The sequence below is a fragment of the Bufo gargarizans genome, chromosome 4 (genome assembly GCF_014858855.1).
Source record: "Bufo gargarizans isolate SCDJY-AF-19 chromosome 4, ASM1485885v1, whole genome shotgun sequence".
Taxonomy (NCBI): domain Eukaryota; kingdom Metazoa; phylum Chordata; class Amphibia; order Anura; family Bufonidae; genus Bufo; species Bufo gargarizans.
Window position 1 is genome coordinate 485,531,289 of NC_058083.1, and position 21,847 is coordinate 485,553,135.

At 38.0% G+C, this 21,847-nt stretch overlaps 1 protein-coding gene across 8 annotated transcripts in view; it reads left to right on the top strand.

Annotated features, from left to right (window-relative positions):
• Positions 1–21,847, top strand: part of NRXN1 (neurexin 1) — a 1,537,142-nt gene that overhangs the window by 145,334 nt on the left and 1,369,961 nt on the right. For 6 of the 8 annotated variants that reach the window (XM_044290694.1, XM_044290695.1, XM_044290700.1 and 3 more), the window contains exons 3-4: positions 18,012–18,041; positions 18,810–18,821. The exons of 1 other annotated variant lie outside the window; for it this stretch is intronic. In XM_044290694.1, coding sequence (XP_044146629.1) covers positions 18,012–18,041; positions 18,810–18,821 — 42 coding nt within the window. The remainder of the gene's footprint in view (positions 1–18,011; positions 18,042–18,809; positions 18,822–21,847) is intronic. One more of the 8 variants, XM_044290698.1, reaches the window with a different exon arrangement.

Consider the following 21,847-nt stretch of genomic DNA (forward strand, 5'->3'; position numbering starts at 1 on the left):
TTTCCATAGAAGGTGTCCGCTGTGGACAGTTACATTACCTGCGCTACATCTCCTGTATAATGTTTGTGCAGCCTAAAAATATCTGTGGCATCCAGTGTACTTTTTCCATAGACGGTGTCTGCTGCGGACAGTTACAGTTACATTACCTGCGCTTCATCTCCTGTATAACCTTTGCACATCCTAAAAATATCTGTGACTTCCAGTGTACTTTTTCTGTAGACACTGCGGACAGGGAGATTCCCTGCAATACATCTCCTGTATAACGTTTCCGCATCCCAAATATCTGTGACATTGGCTGTAATTTTTTCTTAGCCGCTGTTGACAGCAGTGCCATAACCTGTGGAACCTCTCCTCTATAACATTTAAGCATCCCAAATATCAGTGACATTGATTGTAATTTTTTCTTAGCCGCTGTTGACAGCAGGGCCATTACCTGTGGTACCTCTCCTGTATAACTTTTCCACATCCCAAATATCTGTGACATTGACTGTAATTTATTTTTAAAAAAAACTGAGCGACTGTACGTGTGACATACTTGCAAGCATATATACCATTTAATATGATGAAGGACACCACTCTCGTAGTCAGACCAGTGCGAGCAGGTGGTCGGTTGGATTGCAGCAGAAAATGCTTCTAATTGTTTAAGCACAAGCCTGTCTTCCTTAATGTCCAGTCTCAGTAGCCAAGAGTCTGGTCAACAGAATCCTCGCCCTAATTCTCCTTCCTCCCACCATGGAGAGTCTTTGCAAACAAGTGATACCAGTGCCATTCCTTAATTTGGGCCTCTCGCCAAGCCCGCTTGAAGAGGGACATAAGGAGATCTTGTGCTCTGCTTCCCAAACTCTTGAGCATCCACAGTCAAAAGAAGATGGCAGTGGGGAACGGCAATTAGTGTTTCACGAGGTAGATGATGAGGATGAGTTATAGTTGTCAAAAAGTGAGGTTGTTAGGTCAAGTCAGGAGGATGACCAGAGTGAGGAAGTGGAAGAGGTGGTTCCTTGAGCAACCGAGGAGGGGAGATGAGGGGAACACACAGCAGTTCCAACAGAGGCAGGGCAACACTCTCCAAGGCCTGGGACAGTTTCATGACACCTGGCCAGCACCCTCACCCTGATGCTCGGCCTACTGTCACAAGGAGGGAAACATTTGGGAAGATGGTGAAGGAGTACGTAGCCGACCGTGTCTGTGTCCTTAATGATCCCTCTGTGCCTTCCAACCATTGGGTGTCCATGCTGGATACATGGCACAAACTGTCTCTCTACGCCTTGGAGGTGCTGGCCTGCCCTGCCGCCAGCATTTTGTCAGAGCAGGAATTTAGTGCTGCTGGGGGCACAATAACTGATAAGCGCATCCGCCTGTCAACTAAAAATGCTGACCGGTTGACTTTTATCAAAAAAAAACAAGGCCTAGATTGCCCCTGACTTCTCTACTCCACCAGAGGAAAGCGGCTGAACATAAAGGCACTTTTAATGTGGCTTTTATGGTGTATTGAATACACTGTATTCCCATGCACTCCTTCCACCACAAAAAGGGTATATGGTTCAATCTTCCTTTTTTCATCCTCCTCCTCCATCATATTAACATGCTTATTAGGCTGCCCTCACTCCTAATGTTTTAGAGGGTCAGCTCAGCAGCAGGCCCTCACCCATAATTGTTTCCATGGTCAGATCAGCAGCAGGCACTCGCCCATAATGTTTTAGATGGTCAGCTCAGCAGCAGACCCTCACCCCTAATGTTTTAGATGGTCAGCTCAGGAGCAGGCCCTTGCCCATAATGTTTTAGATGGTCAGCCCGGCAGCAGGCCCTCGCCCATAAAGTTATAGATGGTCAGCTCGGCAGCAGGCTCTCACCCATAATGTTTTAGATGGTCAGCTCAGCAGCAGGCCCTTACTTATAATTTTTTTCCATGGTCAGATCAGCAGCAGGCCATTGCCCTAATGTTTTAGATGGTCAGCTCAGCAGCAGGCCATCACCCCTAATGTTTTAGATGATCAGATCAGCAGCAAACCATCACCCCTAATCTGTTAGAGGGTCACAACAGACCCTTGCTCCTAATGTTTTTGAGGGTCACCAGCAGACCGTCAATCATCATTTTTCAGGGGTGTGTATGATGCCCTTCTTTATGTGTAATAAAGGGTGTATTGAAGTGCTGGTTCCTTGTAATTTTTGGCAGCCCTTTTACTTAGTGCATAGTCTTATGAGTCCCACTACCTGAACAATTATACCACAATGTAAATGAAGCCCTCCTTTATGTAATACACAGGTTGTATCGGAGTGCCTATTCCTCATATTTTTTGGCAGCACTTGCACTTTATATACAAGTAAATATACAGGAAAGAATGTTTCTTAGCAATTTTTCCTCTAAAATCGATTTTATCTTTGGTTTGGTGCGTATTATTGTCAGTCTGTAAAATTGGCGTACTACTCGTACAACATCATTACCAGCAGCAACCTGGGAGTCCAATATGCATTCAGACATCCTTCCCATGCTGTTCCTGAACCATTTCAGTGGTGTTTCCATCAATTTCTGACCTTTTCATGTGAACCAGACCCCTTCTCTCTTCAGAGCAAGGGGTGCCTGGTTTAATGCTCGGGTTCTCCCATTGACTTCAATTGTGCTCGGGTTCTACTCGAGCAAAGTGCTTGATCAACACTAGTGTGTGGCTTTTGTACAAACAGCACAGCTACAATACAGCTGCAATGATGTGCACATGGTAAAGCCATTAGATGATCTGTAAGTCCGCTTGTAACTCTACTTAATTTTGAAGTAAAAAAAACTAAGATTAAACCCTACAGAAAAAATTAATTACAGAAAGATTTGATTTGTACCCATTATTTTTTGTATTCACTCCTAATTTTGACAAATAATAAAGAGCCAAAATGACCCAAATGAAGGTGGCTTTATGCTTTATTTGCAACATTAATTTTCAGCAGGACTTTTTATAAAATTGGTATTAACCAGTTTAGTAGTTTAGGATTTAATCTTGAGCACATTTCTATTTATAGTTTACTATGACCCAATTCTTGAAAATCCCTTGACTTATTTATTTTGCACAAATCGACTTAGATATCTTGAAGATCTTGTCATATGATTATTAATATTTTTTTTTTTACTTTATGCATACACCGAGTGTCTTTTGCTGGTGACAAAATTAACCACTGCACTTTCAACAAACTTAATCAAGTATATATAAAAAAAACTTTGTAGTATGATAAGAAACGTTATATGTCTTATCACAGTAAAATACCTATTTCTCCACTTATCAGACTCCTTTCCTCCTACCTCGTGACAAATCGTGACAGACTGTCAGCTCACTGAAGGATCAAATTACATGCTGGTCACAGAAGTCTATGGAAAAGAAAGGTGGGAGGGGGAAGAGCTGTAGATGGACTCCTATGGACATGTTGTCCATTGAAATCTATGTATAGGGAGGGGGAGGAGGAACAGGACAAGTGAGTGAGAAGCAGAGACACACACACACACACAGCCTGATTCAGGTAATACTAAGTCTTCAATGTTACACTAAGTGCTTTGTTATCAGTGCTTCTCTATAATTAGAGATGAGCAAATCTATTCGCTCATCTCTAATTATCTCTAATTCCTATTTTTTAGGTACCGAATGGAACCCACATTTTTTCTGGTTCAATACAGACAAATCTTGTAAAACGGTGCCCAGTGCATAAGCAATCAATAGTGTTCTGTCGCCTACAGGCTGGAGGTAATTGCAGTCAGTTGTGGCCTAGCAATAACCGAAGTTTGCAGCGACAACAATAAAACACAGTACAGTTACGCCAAACGCTGTATCAGACGGGAGAGGACATGTAAGGAAGAATTAAAAAATAAAAAAAATTGAAAAAAAATCAATGAATCAAGATGGGAGCTTTTCATAAAAAAATCTGTGTTTTAGAGGACTAAAGGGGGCTATACTGTATATACCAATTTCCAGAGCATTTGGAGCAACTTTGGTTCGGAACGAATTGATTTGGACACGAACAAAACTTTTTGAAAAATTTGACAAATCCAATACAAACCGAATCTTGTAAGATTCACTCATCTTTATCTATGATGTCCTCCATTCTGCTGTTGCTGATAAGTAGAGATGGAGACTGAAAAGAGAAAATACTAGTCATATCATGGCCACATATTTGTAGTGTGGAAAAGTATAGGTATAGTTTAGGTGTAGTTTTAAGATGACATGCTGAATTTTCAAACTTGCAAACCTAATAGAGATGGTAACTGAAATATCCTACTTCTATTCTGTATACCTTTGTCTAGATTTATTATTATACTTTTTTATATTATTCTAAAGTATACAGTAACATTTTCCTTCACCATAATTATTGCCATAGTGGAGGCTGCTATCAAAATTTCTTATATGAATATAGTAATCAGCCAAATAGTTCCTTAAAACTATGAATTAACACATGTGGAATTATATACATAACAAAAAAGTGTGAAACAACTGAAAATATGTCATATTCTAGGTTCATCAAAGTAGCCACCTTTTGCTTTGATTGCTGATTTGCACACTCTTGGCATTCTCTTGATGAGCTTCAAGTGGTAGTCACCTGAAATGGTCTTCCAACAGTCTTGAAGGAGTTCCCAGAGATGCTTAGCACTTGTTGGCCCTTTTGCCTTCACTCTGCGGTCCAGCTCACCCCAAACCATCTCGATTGGGGTCAGGTCCAGTGACTGTGGAGGCCAGGTCATCTAGTGCAGCACCCCATCACTCTCCTTCATGGTCAAATAGCCCTTACACAGCCTGGAGGTGTGTTTGGGGTCATTGTCCTGTTGAAAAATAAATTATGGTCCAATTAAACGCAAACCGGATGGAATAGTATGCCGCTGCAAGATGCTGTGGGAGCCATGCTGGTTCAGTATGCCTTCAATTTTGAATAAATCCCCAACAGTGTCACCAGCAAAGCACCCCCACACCATCACATCTCCTCCTCTATGCTTCACGGTGGGAACCAGGCATGTAGAGTCCATCCGTTCTTCTTTTCTGTGTCGCACAAAGACCAAAGATCACAAATTTGGACTCATCAGACCAAAACACAGATTTCCACTGATCTAATGTCCATTCCCTGTGTTCTTTAGCCCAAACAAGTCTCTTCTGCTTGTTGCCTGTCCTTAGCAGTGGTTTACTAGCAGATATTCTACCATGAAGGCCTGATTCACACAGTCTCCTCTTAACAGTTGTTCTAGAGATGTGTCTGCTGCTAGAACTCTGTGTGGCATTGACCTGGTCTCTAATCTGAGCTGCTGTTAACCTGCGATTTCTGAGGCTGGTGACTCGGATGAACTTTTCCTCCGTAGCAGAGGTGACTCTTGGTCTTCCTTTCCTGGGGTGGTCCGCATGTGAGCCAGTTTCTTTGTAGCGCTTGATGGTTTTTGTGACTGCACTTGGGGACACTTTCAAAGTTTTCCCAATTTTTCGGACTGACTGACCTTCATTTCTTAAAGTAATGATGGCCACTCGTTTTTCTTTACTTAGCTGCTTTTTTCTTGCCATAGTACAAATTCTAACAGTCTATTCAGTAGGACTATCAGCTGTGTATCCACCTGACTTCTCCACAACGCAACTGATGGTCCCAACCCCATTTATAAGGCAAGAAATCCCACTTATTAAACCTGACAGGGCACACCTGTGAAGTGAAAACCATTTCAGGTGACTACCTCTTAAAGCTCATCAAGAGAATGCCAAGAGTGTGCAAAGCAGTAATCAAAGCAAAAGGTTGCTACTTTGAAGAACCTAGAATATGACATATTTTCAGTTGTTTCACACTTCTTTGTTATGTATATAATTCCACATGTGTTAATTCATAGTTTTGATGCCTTCAGTGTGAATCTACAATTTTCATAGTCATGAAAATAAAGAAAACTCTTTGAATGAGAAGGTGTGTCCAAACTTTTGGTTTGTACTGTATATATATATTTATATATGATTATAGTGGTTAAACGTCTAGGCTCCAAATCACCCATACAGAGTAAAATAACAAAATGCAGAATGAGTGAAGCAACTACTAGAGGCTGCTTTAGAGGTATACTGTGTTATTATTGAGCCAATGTATAAACTGTATACAGCCATATCCTAAGCTCCCCCTAGTGTTAGCTGTAGGTAGCCAGAATTTTGGCATGTAGGTCTTTGCAGGGGATTCAGAATTTAGTATGAACAAAAAAAAAAAAAATAGAACATAAATTTGGATCACTTTGAGATTCAGGACTCGATCAAGTATAATTATATGCAAAACTAAAGTCTTAACATGCTTAAATAAAAACCATACAAATACAGAATCCATGCTCCATGAGATTGCACACGGGCTGTAATGACACAGAAGAAGTTTTATGGCCTCCATAATTGTGGGGGATTTAAAAAAAATTCAGTCGCATAACACATAAGTGTAAGTCTATCATAAACATGGTCTTCTTAGTTATTGTCTGGGGCCTCATAATGCTACATTGATTTCTTTTTTGCCATGGTGCACCTTACAATTTCGCTATTTTTTTTATTTTTTTTTATCCAAAATCTATGGTATATTAGGATAGCAGGGATTTTCATTGCTATACTGTTCATGAACGATTATTCATCTATATATTAATAACCTTATTGTGAGAGACTTCATGATAATTAGAGTATTTCTTGAGGTCCATTATATCTATATTTAGGAAAGCTACTTGGTGAATTCTGAGTGTATTGATTTCCTGTATCACAGCATAGTCACTTATTTATAAGGTTACACGAGGATTTATGGTTATTGATTTACTTGCATTGCATTGAGACAAGACCAGGAGGTTTCTTTGGATATTCAAACCAAAAATGTAAACCCAAAATGAGCAGGTCTGCATCATACAGTTTCATATACAGTTTTACAGTTCATACTTTCAACGCTGGAGAACCAATATTGCCTATGGCAACTAAATGGTAACTTTACCTATTGCAGAAACGGTAAAATGATTCACTATATGTTTCATACACTGAAAGAAACATCTAAACCCTGTTGCTTTCCCTCTTTGAATGGTAGCAATTAAGCATTTGCATGTTGTGTTTGACGCCGTGCATGCTGAAGACATGCAATGGCACGTGATAGTCTGCATGCCGCTTACTGAATGTCTCTCCTTTTCTCTCCTTCCCTGTCATGTGCTTTCAGAAGACAACCACGTAGAAGGTGGGTGCTTTCTACCTTATCTTCTCCCCCTTCCCCCTTCCTTGTCCCTTTTTATTTTCTATGTCTAAGCGTACAGTTTCCCCATGGTAAGTATTTTGATTTCATAAAGGAATTTAAAAATAATTGCTATGATTTATCATTTCTATTAGATGAGATGTTCCATATTGCTGTGTCAACGTTCCTATCTTCTCAGTAATGTTGCAGACTGGTGCACTTTTTTGACCAGTGTAATTCTGAGTATACAGGATGTACATTTGATGTTGCAGCAAGCTATTAATGTAACTCTACACATCTGTCACATACAGTATGTTAACATTACAAATTACATTATCTGGCAGAAATTTTCTGCATGTAACCAAGGCATTTTTTTTTTCTAGGAAAAATAAGTAATTGTTTTCACCTGTAGCAATTACTCTCATTTTAGCCAGATTCACACTTGCAATTGTTTTTGAGCCAAACAAAGGAAAGGATCCAAAAGGAAGATCTAAATTGACAGGGCTATATATTTCTTTACTCCTATGTCTGGCCTAAAAACTTAATCAAAGGCTGCACTACTAGATGTTGGAATCCATCTTTAAATCTGTTAGCAGAGAACCTACTGTTTACATATATTTTTTTTAAATTGTTAGTGCTTTTTTAATTTTATTTTGCATATCAATATATTTAAAAAAAATATCTTAATTTCTGTTTCTGCCCATGCCACTAAGATATGTTGAGATTTGCTGTTCTGTACAGCAGTCATCTCATTATCACCGCAAGAATGAATTTAATGAAATATTATACAGTCATGTGAAAAAATTAGGACACCCTTTGAAAGCATGTGGTTTTTTGTAACATTTTTAATAAAAGGTTATTTCATCTCCGTTTCAACAATACAGAGAGATTAAAGTAATCCAACTAAACAAAGAAAACTGAAGAAAAGTCTTTTCAAGATCTTCTGTAAATGTCATTCTACAGAAATGCCTATTCTAACTGAGGAAAAAGATAGGACACCCTCACATGTATTCCCTCTTAAATTGGCTCAGATCTCACACAGGTATATCACACCAGGTGCACATAATTAGTAGATCGTTACTCTGCGTGTTGAATGAGGCTTGCCCTATTTAAACCTCAGACATTTAGTTTGGTGTGCTCCTGACTGTTGAAGTGAGAGTGAGCACCATGGTGAGAGCAAAAGAGCTGTCAGAGGACTTCAGAAAAAAGATTGTAGCAGCCTATGAGTCTGGGAAGGGATTTAAAAAGATCTCAAAAGATTTTGAAATCAGCCATTCCACTGTCCAGAAGATAGTCTACAAGTGGAGGGCTTTCAAAACAACTGCCAACATGCCCAGGACTGGTCGCCCCAGCAAGTTCACCCCAAGAGCAGACCGCAAGATGCTAAAAGAGGTCTCCAAAAACCCTAAAGTGTCATCTCGAGAACTACAGCAGGCTCTGGCTACTGTTGATGTAGAAGTACATGCCTCTACAATCAGAAAGAGACTGTACAAGTTTAACTTGCATGGGAGGTGTGCAAGGAGGAAACCTTTGCTTTCCAAGAGAAACATCGAGGCCAGACTGACATTTGCCAGAGATAAAGTTGACAAAGACCAGGACTTCTGGAATAATGTTCTTTGGACAGATGAGTCCAAAATTGAATTATTTGGACACAACAGCAGAGGACATGTTTGGCGTAAACCAAACACAGCATTCCAAGAAAAGAACCTCATACCAACTGTGAAGCATGGAGGTGGAAGTGTCATGGTTTGGGGCTGCTTTGCTGCAGCAGGACCTGGTCAGCTCACCATCATAGAATCCACGATGAATTCTACTGTGTATCAGAAGGTGCTTGAAGAACATGTGAGACCATCAGTTAGAAAATTAAAGCTGAAGCGGAACTGGACCATGCAACATGACAATGACCCAAAACATACTAGTAAATCAACCAAAGATTGGCTGAAAAAGAAGAAATGGAGAGTCCTGGAATGGCCAAGTCAAAGTCCAGATTTGAATCCCATTGAGATGCTGTGGGGTGACTTGAAAAGGGCTGTACGTGCAAGAAACCCCTCAAACATCTCACAGCTGAAAAAGTTCTGCATTGAGGAGTGGGGTAAAATTTCCTCAGACCGATGTCGAAGACTGGTAGATGGCTACAAGAACCGTCTCACTGCAGTTATTTCAGCCAAAGGAGGTAACACTCGCTATTAGGGGCAAGGGTGTCCTATCTTTTTCCTCAGTTAGAATAGGCATTTTTGTAGAATGACATTTACAGAAGATCTTGAAAAGACTTTTCTTCAGTTTTCTTTGTTTAGTCGGATTACTTTAATCTCTCTGTATTGTTGAAACGGAGATGAAATAACCTTTTATTAAAAATGTTACAAAAAACCACATGCTTTCAAAGGGTGTCCTAATTTTTTCACATGACTGTATATATATATATATATATATATATATATATATAGATATATATATATAGACAGCATCTACCATATAAATAGGTGATGTCACAATTCACTACCCTGCACAATAACTTCTTCATAGATCATAGAGCATGTCTACAAAACTCCCCCATGGAAATAAATAAGTCCCCTCCAGACTGTTTTGTCTATGGCCCATGGAGGCTGCTGTAAAGCATCTCTTTAAATTCTGATAAACAATAGCTCAGGCAAGATGGCCACCCCCATAATCATGTTCATGAAACAGAAGGAAAAAATCTACAATCAAAAAATTAAAACAGATTATAACAGGAATGATATATGTCACTGTTAAGTTTTAAATGGTCAAAAACATTATAGGTTTTTAAAATAACTAAAGGTACTATATATGTGTATTTGATTGCCTGTGCTGGATGACCATGGTCTTCACGGGTGCTTGTTTACTTCCAAACCACAATGACATTGGGGAAGAGTTATTCTTCTTATAGATGGAGTAAACTTAGACCAGCTGTCTAGACCTCCACCAGGTTTATCACAGGGGCTCAGGCTGGATGATAAATGTGTGGCAGTGATAGACACTTTTCTCTGACTCTATACCAGCTCTTGGCTGGCTTATTTTGAGACATTTTACACCAGGATTGTGACACTTTGGCACTAAATATCACATATTACGCCACACTCTTTTTCTGAGCAGTCATGTCCACTTGGTGAACTATTGTAGGTGCAGAGGATTTTCTCACAAGCTTAATTTGCCAGTTTGTACCAATTTTCTCCACGTTTCTGAAAGTAATAAAGTGCAGTGGCATTAGTAAATGTGGTCCACTATGTCTCCATCATGTGATAACACAGAAGATCTGCTTCACTAGTGATGTGGTTTGGTTTGGTATCTCAATGGTAATGCTGGATCATGTGATGGAGACATGGGATACCATGGTGGCACAGAAGTAAACTAGCTGGTGGGGACAGAAGAACATTTTAAAAGGAGAGTATAGTACCTGTGGTTATTTTATACTATTTGGAGTTTCTTGTCCCTTTTTATCAATGGCTGGACAACCCTTGAACATGTTCAGCATAGGGCAAATCTGATATACTAGGCTAGGCTCAGTGCAGTTCTTAAGAGTGCCGTGCATGATACAGAGCTTCAGAGAATGAGAAGAGATACACACTATGCCTTGCACAGCACTGTGTATCCATTTCCCCTGGAGAGTTCCTTGAATATTGCCTAAAGAAATGGATCCTTACATAAATGAATTATGTAAAAAATAAATGCAATTGTCAAACGAGTTATCCATTTCCATCTACAGTTGCATGATCATCAAATAAACAGAATGTATTAAATGTGTAACACACAGTCATGTATTTTTTGTCATTAAGAATTATTATTTTTACTGGCATTTGAGATTTCATGTATAATCAATATTTTGTTGTTATATAGCAGTTTTATTAATAATTGGCAGCCAGACTATACTGTACTTATACACACAGTGTAGTTTTAATCATTTACTTATGTTTTTAAAACCAAAATTTAGAAATTTATAAGTATAAGAAAATGATTCATTTTTTTTTTTTTTTTTCATCCAAAGCCTTACACTGGTTTCTTACGGGCATACTATGGCTACATTTTACATTTGTATTTTGGCCATAAGACTTGGACCCACTAAGAAGCGGAAACTTAAATGGCTATAGATCAATATAATTTAAGGGAGTGTCCTGATCTTAGCCATTCATGACTGAGATCTGAGTATCAGTGGCGTAACTAGAGCTGACTGGGACACACATCAAATTTTTGAACAGGACCCCCCCCCCCCATCCCTAGTTTACTTAATGTAGTTCTCACACCAGACCAACAACAAAAAAGTATGCACCTCTCTTCTCCTCATACGGGCATCTCCACTCTTTATGCAGCCTGTGTCTAGACACATGCTACACTGTGACCTGATGTCTCACAGCGTCAGATCATAGTGGGCTCCTACATACACTACGTACCATCCTAAAGCTCTGTGCTGCCAGTGCAGTGCTCGTGTCCGGAGAAGACCAGGGAGCGATGAGTAATACCAGTGTTAGGACTAGGAGAACCATATTCCCTGCCCCATGGGCCCTAAAAATAAATCCATTTGTCCTCCAATTGGGCACCTTGCTTAGTCTGGGTCCCGTAGCAGCTGCTTCTCCTGCTTCCCTGATAGCTACAGCCCTGTTGAGTATTGATTCTGTGTGGTGGCCAGAAGTGACTGGGGTTGCAGAAACAGCCAATTGCTCTGTGCTACACTGTCCGTACTCCCATAGTAGTGAGCGGGAGTTATGGAAACCATGTAGTACAGAAAGGCAAGCTCTTTATGCAAATCTGCAGAAATAGTAAAGCCCATTGTGCTATACTTTTTCTGTACCTCCCATTTACCTTTATAGGAGCTACAGAGACAACCTAACACAGCCCGCTCAGCTGTTTCTGTAAACCTGGACACTTCAGACCATGATATAGGACAGGTATTTCAATCTCAGGCATGAACAGATGACATGGGAAAACCTATTTAAGTTTGGTTCTATAGAAGAACAGTGGTTCGGGGAGTTATCGCTTTAAAATGCAGATGTATTTCAGCCTTCTGAAACCTGCCTTACATAACCGTACACACTCTTAATATAAGTGTATTGGTTAAAGTTTGTTAAATTGAAATTACAAGAACAAAAAAAAATAGATGGATTTCATTGGATAGGAAGCACATAAGCATTTATAGAGGTTGTCCAGAATCCCCCAGAAATTCAGACGGCAGCTGGACAGTGCTCAAAATAAAGCAAAAAAAGAAAAGAAAACCACTCACCTTTTCTTAATGTTCTGGTTCCAACACCATGACTGTTAAGTGTGACGTTCTATATACAACTATATATGACCGCTTTGGGCCAATCAAGGAACTCAACTTTGACCTTAATTTGCACACTAAGGGTACTTTCACACTTGCGTTAAACTTTTCTGGTATTGAGTTCCATCCTAGGGGCTCCATACCGGAAAAAAACTGAGTTTTATCCTAATGCACTCTGAATAGAGAGCAATCAGTTCAGTATGCATCAGGATGTCTTTAGTTCAGTTACTGTACAGTTTTTGGACGGAGAAAATTCTGCAGCATGCTGCGGTATTTTCTCCGTTCAAAATTCCGGAACATTTGCCGGAATGCCGGACTCGGCATTATTTTCCATTGAAATGCATTAATGCCGGATCCAGCCCCAAGTGTTCTGGAAAAATGGATCCGGTTTTGCAGTCTGCGCATGCGCAGACCTTTAAGGATTTGGAAAAGATAAATACAGGATCTGTTTTTCCGGTTGACAACTGGAGAGATAGATCTGGTATTGCAATGCATTTGTGTGATGGATCTGCATCCGGATCTGTCTAAAAATGGTACCCGTTTGCATATGGATTGCCGGATCTGGTAGGCAGTTCCAGCGACGGAGCTGCCTGCCGGAATTCAACAACGCAAGTGTGAAAGTACCCTGACAATTGACTACTGAGCCTCTTTCTAGCCACCATGAAACACTGTCCAGCTCCCCTTAAAATTTTATTGGATGTCGGACAATCAACTTAAATACTAGGCAGTCGCCATTATCCACTAGCATTAGCTCTTAGCTGCCACTTTACTTTGATTTAAACTTTTAAAAAAAAGATATGGTATTTTGCATATTATTGCCAATCTTTTTACTTGGTTGTTTTCCAGCTCTAATATTATTGCAGTGTTATTTCAGTTTTTTTTTTTTTATATATATATATTTACTTGGCCACTTTATTTCATGTTTTCCATCTTATGGTACTTTTTAAAAACCTGGAAAGTTTGGCTTATTTTCTATCTTTACTTTAACCGTCACTTTATTTTTATCTTAATTATTGTTTCTGTGTACTACACTAAACATTAAGCCATTTAAAGCTTATCATTCATCAATCACCCAGGTGTAGCTTTTTTTATTATAATTGATAAGAGAAGAGCTTTGTTTCTTGTAAATAGCATATTTCTCCAATAAATCCATCTATTTATTATTGACTTTAATAACGATATATTAAAGTAAACATAACCTAAGAATATTACACTTTAAAAAAAGAAATATAATAATAATACTAATAATAATAAAAATAATAATAATAATACCAAATAATCTTTTCCCAACTATAAACGATAACACTTTATACCAATTATGTAATTTTTTTTTCTTTTTTTTCCCTTTTTTTACCATCTGCAACAGCAAATAAATGTCCTTAGGCTCGAGTCCTTTTTCAGGATCCTTACAATGACTTTCTGCCAGATATATTAATTAAAAAAATATCCTGAAAAACCTTATACATGCTATGTAAAATACAAATTCTGTATAGTAATATAACAGTTCGTAAAACTAAACGATTTTAAAAAAATCACAAATTTGTATAACATTATCGTGTGTAATTTAATTTGCTTAAAAATATTTAGTGAAAAAAATGCAAATCTATTGCAGTAACTTATCATACATATTGGTGATAGATGTTTAATATTGGGTGGATCATAATCTTTAGGTGTTCTAAGTCAGTGTTTCCCAACCAGTGTGCCTCCAGCTGTTGCAAAACTACAACTCCCAGCATGCCTGGACGGCTTTTGGCTGTGCGGCATGCTGGGAGTTGTAGTTTTGCAACAGCTGGAGGAACACTGGTTGGGAAACAGTGTTCTAAGTGATATTATGAAACATATTAGTGAGGTCTAGTCTATACAATGAATGTCTCACATTTTTAATTTTTAGTCTAGCATATAGAAATTAATCAAGGCAAATCTGCATTTAAAGGGGAATTTTGGTTTTAATGATTACATTTATTTATTTAGTGAATAGGATGTTGATACATTTTCTAAGATATATCTATTTAAAATTTTGCTCACAGACCTTTATTATATCAATGTAGTATCCTCTCCATGAAGAGCAAAAAATGGTATGGCCCATTTTAGTTCTGTAAACTGAATCCTTAGTAGAGCTAGATAAGACTAAACATGGCACCAGTCATGTGAGCCATCTTGTGACCTTCACAAGTATCATGTGACCTACTTTTAGTTATCTGCCCCGATAATCACTTAACAGGTGAACAGTTGTGTATTTGGGAACAGAACATATAAGGTATATACAGTATTACTACCGGCAGCAGTACCTCAACATCATGTCTGTCAGTCTCTTTGTAGAAATAGATCTGTGTGTTGTTTTTTTTGTGCACTTTATAAAAAACAGCAGTCATTTTACATCACCTAGATATATGTAAATACACACAGTAATGTAGTTACAGTAATGACCACAATAAAATCATGATTTCACTACTAGTCATATTTACTTATGGCATGGATGTGTCCTTTGTGCTGGTCCAGCACATATATGTCATGTACCACTGCTGTTTACTGAATGTCAGGGACTACATGCTGTGTAGGACCAATGCCATGTTTCAGTTAGGCCATAGATACATGGGCTATACCATTCTTCTGCCTGATATTAGAAAGATATATATATATATATATATATATATATATATTTTATATATATATATATATATATATATATATAGTAGAGAAGGAAAGTCCGCAGCACTCCTTTAAGTAAAAAAGTGAAATTTATTCACACATGTCAGACAACGTTTCGGTCCTCTCACAGGACCATTTTCAAGTCAAGTTGTGGTCCTGTGAGAGGACCGAAACGTTGTCTGACATGTGTGAATAAATTTCACTTTTTTACTTAAAGGAGTGCTGCGGACTTTCCTTCTCTACTAATTTTGTCCCATATCGAGGGACCACCGCGTGCACCTGCATTATTATATGCACTAAAGGGAGTGCTGCCTGAATCTCTTTATGGATATATATATATATATATATATATATATATACACATACAGAATTTTAAATGCATGTAGATTAAAAAAGTGCATAATTTCCTATTATAAAAACAAATAAGTAAAAAAAATAAAAAAAATATTTAAACTGAAATACCCCTTTCATGAACAGATTTTATCAAAAACTCCAGCTATATATTCTAATTGGTCTTTTAAATTAATTATTTTAATAAATTAAATTTAAAAAGACGCCTATATAAAGAATTCCCACCTATAGCTATTGATAGCATATTGTTAGGATTTGCCATCAATTTCAGATAGGTGCAGGTCTCACCTCTGGGACCTGCTGCTATTTTTAGAATGGTTTTCCAAAGTGAAGGAGCGGCACTGTGCTTGACTATTTTTGGAAGTCCCATAGCGGTGAATGGAGAGCGCACTGCACATGCGCAGCCATCTCTCCATTCACCACTATGTCAGAGTTCAACTATTTTTGGAACTCCCACAGTGTGATGACTAGAGGGTGGCTGCTCTTGAGCAGTGCATTCTCCTTCAGTATGGGGGGGACATGTTTTAGAGATATGTGCCACAGCTATCTGACGTTGATGGCAGAGGTGAGACCCACACCCATCTGACATTAAGGGTGTATCTTATCATCATCAATGTCTGAGATGGGAATACCCCTTTAATGGAAAATATAATAACAATGAGGTAATTTATTAAGACCAGAATTTTAGACACTGGTCTTAATATCCCCTATAGTTGGCGGTGGATCCGCCAGAGTTATGTAGAGGCACAAGCCTCTAAATGAATTTGGCGGATCCACCGCAGCGCCTAAATGTAAGACAGTTTCCGAACTGTCTTACAGTTACACTATTTTCTACGCCTAAACCAGGTGTACAAAATGATAAATGAGATGGGCCTACCCACCCACCCCCTTCCCCACAAATTTTTTTAGACCTTGCGTCAGCAGGGTAAAGTCGCAAATTGTGGCACAAAGGACCTGTGCGCCACAATATGTGCCAGAAATACACCTAAAATAAGCATATTACTGGTTACTAAATGACCCCAATACCTTTGGCAATATAAGCTATTAAATATACTTGGTTATATTATGGTTATGCGCTCAAATAGTGGCAAGAATAATATATCAGCCTACAAAACATTTCATAAATCATGGATTGCGCACACGGATGTATTATGGCTCCATTCAACCACTTATCTGTATGGAGTCAAAATACTTCAACCACAACAGCCTATGGGGCCATACTGTAGCTATTTAAGTTTTTGATTTCATGTGAAGATACAAAGGTTCTTTCTTTCACCTTCATACAGAAAAAAAACCTATACTCTGGATAGGTCATCATTGGTAGCTGATCGGTGGGGGTCTGACGACCGGGACGATCAGCTGTTTGAGAAGGCACTAACGCTCATAGAAGTGCTGCAGCCTTTTTGCAGCTCGCCAAGCACAGTGCCGTACATTGTCTAGTGGCTGTGCTTGGCATCACAGCTCATCGCCACTCACTTCAATGGGGATGAGCTGTGCATATGTGCTTTTTCAAACAGCTGATTAAGATAATCTCGGGTATCGGAACCCTAACTGGTCAAATACTGATGACCTATCCAGAGGAAAATGCCAGAAAACCCCTTTACTCCCACAATGCATTGTATTAAATATTAATTCAGGTTATTGACTGTGCATTTCTTCTTTCATATCCTTAAACACTTTATATTCTTCCATATCTGACACTGTTGCCCAAAAATCATAAGTTTCTGTAGCCTGTAGTGTTTTTATGTATTAAAGACGACTCAACTGTTTAGCAATTTGCTTAAAATTTTCTGGCTAACTTTTTCCTCTCTAGCCAACTCTTTGAAGCCTGCACAGAATGCTGTATGAAAACCGATGTGACAAGAGATGTGTATTTAATACGTCTCACCAATTTTACTTTTTCGAAGGAACATTCGCCTCCGGAGAGATTCATAGAAAAGAATGCCTCACTTTTGTATCATTGACCTCACACATATTACCTTCCATCTATACAGGCCCACTGATCACATGTAGACTCACATATAGATTTCTCCCATATTACCATTTCAGTGTTAAATAATTTAATTTTTTATTTATTTATTTTTATTTAATGATCCAAAGCACTCATTTTTAATGAGGGGAAAAAGACCAGACCCAGCCCATTTGTCAGATTCTTCTTTGATGAGCCTGATATCAGATGATCTTCTTAAACATAAAAAAATGAATAGATAGTAACTGCTGACTATAAAATCATCAAAAGTTAAGGAAAAAAAGAAAAACAAAAAGACATTTGGGACGATCCTCTTTGTTAGCCTACAAATGCATTTTTGCTTCCTTTTTATTTCTTCTTCTTTTTGATATTTTTTGGGAATATCAATATATGAAACATAGGGTCAACTAGAGTTTGTAGACTGCAATTAACTTCTTTATCCCTGAGTCTGTCCATCGGGATTGAAAACCAGTATGCATTTTTTTTCCGTTTTAAAATGCAGATACTGTGCAGGAAGACCACTTGTTTGTCACAAACCATTTTTTGTTACTGTGGCAACATCTTCCCATTCTCCCTTGTGCTTTGCTGACTATGCTCTTGTTTCCCTTTAAGGTCTGGCACACCTGATGATGGGCGACCAAGGTATGGGCTCTGTTCCTTTTCCACTCTGCTTTTCATTGTTTCCTACTGTTCTGTAGCTGCTTCAGTCCTTCACTGCAACAATGGGCAAAATTGCTTTTAAGCTGTGTATGACTGCAAAACTTGACACATTATTTTAGCCACATCCTTATTTATTTTGTGCTCACTCCTGATATCCTTTTCCTTTTCTGCAATATAATAACTGAACTCAATTGGATCAGATCAAGCAGCTGATTGAAAAAAAAAAAAAAAGTGTATTGCTCAGATTGGGATAAACTGCTGAAGGGACAGGATGAAAATTGCCAAGACAAAAAATAAAAGTGTTCACTATTTAGAATAAGAAACTCTCAGTTTATCATATTGTACCTAGCGAAGGCTCCATTAATTTTCATTGATGCATGGCTGATTGGTTCACTCTGAAAGCACATTGTAGCTGTCTCTGGAATGCAAACATCTTGCCGGTTAATAGTGAAGTAGCTAGTTGTGCCATCTGCTTGCGTCATTCAAATTTTAATTTTATTTTAAAAAAGAGCATGGGTGTCTTGAGCATGTCCAAGGTTGGTTGAATGTGCACCAGTCTTTGGGCCATGCATTTCCATCCTTCAATCCTCATCATCATTTTTCACATGCTCATCAATAGCATTGTTTATTAGCAAATAATGATTGCATTTACATATACTCATGAATGTTTTTTTTTTTTGTTTTTTTTTCCTCTGTCTTCGTTGTCTGGAAAATGCTTTCTTCATGGAACCATTCCATCAAAATCTCTAGGTAAAAGTAAAGGTACTACTTTTTAATTTCTCATTATAGATGTGTAACGTGTTTGTCAAAATGTGTCTCAATGTAAAGTATGTTAATATTTTAGATAAAAAATTGTTGAATCACAGGGGTGGTTTTCCAAGTGCCTGGGAACCCTCTCTCTTCAAACTGTTCCCCCTTAGTTGTGTGGCAGTTCATAAGCACAAGTGATACGCTGATCCTGTTTAGTCTACCTGAGCTTCCCTCATAATAAACAGGCAGAGTGATCCTGAATTAGTCTGCTCTATCATAGAGAGAACTGTGTGCATAGTTAAAACTGCACCGTTCTCTCTATAGCATTTTCATACCCATTTCTTACAAGGATGAAACAGGGAGCTAAACAATCAGTGTTCAGCTTCCTGTTATAGCCAGAACAACACTGGAGACTAGAGAGGTGAGCCATTCTGGAAACCCAGGTATGCAGCATAAACCCTTCTAATGCCACCCACCAGTAATATTAAATTAACTGACTTAGACCTCCATTATAACCTCTTCCCTGTCCTAGACCACCAGAGATAGTAAAATCAATAGCCTTGCTTTCCCAGGCCTCTGAGTGTATTAATTCCTAGAACATCTAGCAAGCCCTAGACCATCAGGGATACTTACATTATCTCATGCACTGGTGTAGATCACTCAGGTTTCTGACATTAATTTGTTCAATGCACTAGACTACCAGGAATATAGACAATAACCTTTGCACTGCCCTAGATCACTAGGGACACTAACAATAACACCTTTATTGTCATAGACTTCCAGGCATATGTAAATTAACTCCTCAACGGTTCTAGACCACCAGGGATACAGACATTAACTTCCTAGTGATTAAACATATTTAATAAGGTCTTCTTATAGATAATCAAAGTAAACTGTCATAAGCAAATAATTTAAAACAATAAAACACAGTACTCACTTGTTAAATTCCCTGCTTCTCTAGTTCTGTGGCTCTCGTGCTTCCTGCCAATTTCATTTGCATGCCAGGAGCAATAATGGGCCAACATTGATGCCATTTTGTACAGCACATATCTGATGAAACCAGTGATTTGCAGAACCCCATTTAACAATCCTATGTTTTCCTTTAAATTATTTTCAGTATTTAATTTAATGTACCTTGATTTTCCTCTAAAATGTCCAAAAATGCCAGTGAGATTACCTTTGCAAATCCTATTCTTAAGGAAAGGCAACTTCAAGATTATTAGGTCACCCTTTGAATCCATTTTATGTTCTGATATCCATAGGTGATACAGAGGGGATACTACCATTCCCAGGGAAGCTGATAAAAAGTATCCAATTACAATGTACTCTAGAGAGACCATTATGTTTTGTTTAATGTCTCAAATTAGCACTAGAACAATCGCCAAAAACAGTCAGGTTGACTTTCCAGGAAAGTAATTGAGATGTATGAACAATGGAGCCTTTACTGTAATCTACGCTGTTCCTGTGTGATGATGCAGAGAACAGAATGTCACTGTAATCCAGTTTTAAGGAAATTTACTAAGTAATGTCTGTGATAAATTTGGTGCTCTATAAAAATATTTTAATGAAAAATGAACTGCATAAAATTGAAATATTGCAACTGAAATGTTTCTTGCTTAAAACATGTATGTAGAGATGAACAAATTGTCATTTTTTGTCAATTTACATATTGATTTGTGAATTCAACAGTCATTATGCCACATTGAACAAATTGCTTTGCTGTGTTAAAGTTTTGTTTTTGGTAAATTTAAGACCCAACTCATGAACTAATTCTGCTGCTGTTTTCTATAGACCGGTGCACATTTGGTGAATTGGGTAAAATGATTAGCAAATAATTATTTTTAACTGCTTGAATAGGTTAATTAGAAAGTTAGTAAAGAAATATAAAAGGATATTTGAAAGGAGTCGTCTATGTTCATGAATCGTTCATGAATACTAAAATATTTTGAAAATTATACAGTAAATAGTAGGCTATTATGTCGAAATTCTATTTATTCAAAATGTCTGTGAAGGTTCTCATTTATCCAGGTCATGGTATATATCTGTAAAGAATAAATCAAGGCAACTGGACGTACTGTAGATTTCTTGAAAACGTTTCACTCGTTCTTCCAACATATTTATTCCCAGAATTTGTGTACAATCACTCAGAATTGAGAAATCTCGTTGGAAGAACGAGTGAAACGTTTTCAAGAACGTTCAGTTGCCTTGATTTATTCTTTACAGATATATTTATTCAAAGGTAAGTTATTTTTTACAAGGAACAAGTGATTATAACTTCAGGGTATCATTGTATGAAATAGGTTTCATAGAAATATGACAACCTTAAGAGGTATTTCCAATATAGCAATTATGCCCCGTTGACCCAGTTATAACAAAACAATTAATCTTAAAAAATGATAACATTAGAGATGAGTGAATCGATTCTACACAAATTCAATTTGTTCCAAATTTCCCAAAAGATTCTAATTTTTCAGGAATCCAGAATTTTTGTGATTCAACCTCCTAATTCATCCAAAATGGCTCCCACTATTTTACAGATAAGAAGGCAAAGTAAAATACATCTCCCAACAGCACAGGGAAATTTTTAGATTGCTTTTTAATTTATAAAAAATCAGACAGTGTAGTGTGTTTTTAAACATTCTGTTTGTTACATGTGTTTACCCGTAGCCATATATGTAACTGTAATTTTCACATTACTAATGCTGTCTTAGCATTAAAGTGCTTTAAAGTGGTTGAATACAGTCTTAGGGAACCTCTGAGTGTCCTCCATGACTTTTCAGGGCAATTGGGACACTATATTTGGACCAAATTTAGTTGGACTGAATTGAATCTGATGGTCGATTCAACTGATTTCTGCATACAATGTATTTCAAATTGATTTGCTCAAATATCTGACCTCCTAAGGTCTTAACCTTGTTGGCCCTAGTTATGTCCCCCAGTAGTCTTCTTGTAACAAGAGGCACATGTGCACTTCACTTCATGCAGTGGCATGGTGCATACATATTTTTGCGATTCTCACAGCACAAGGTGAGCAGTGA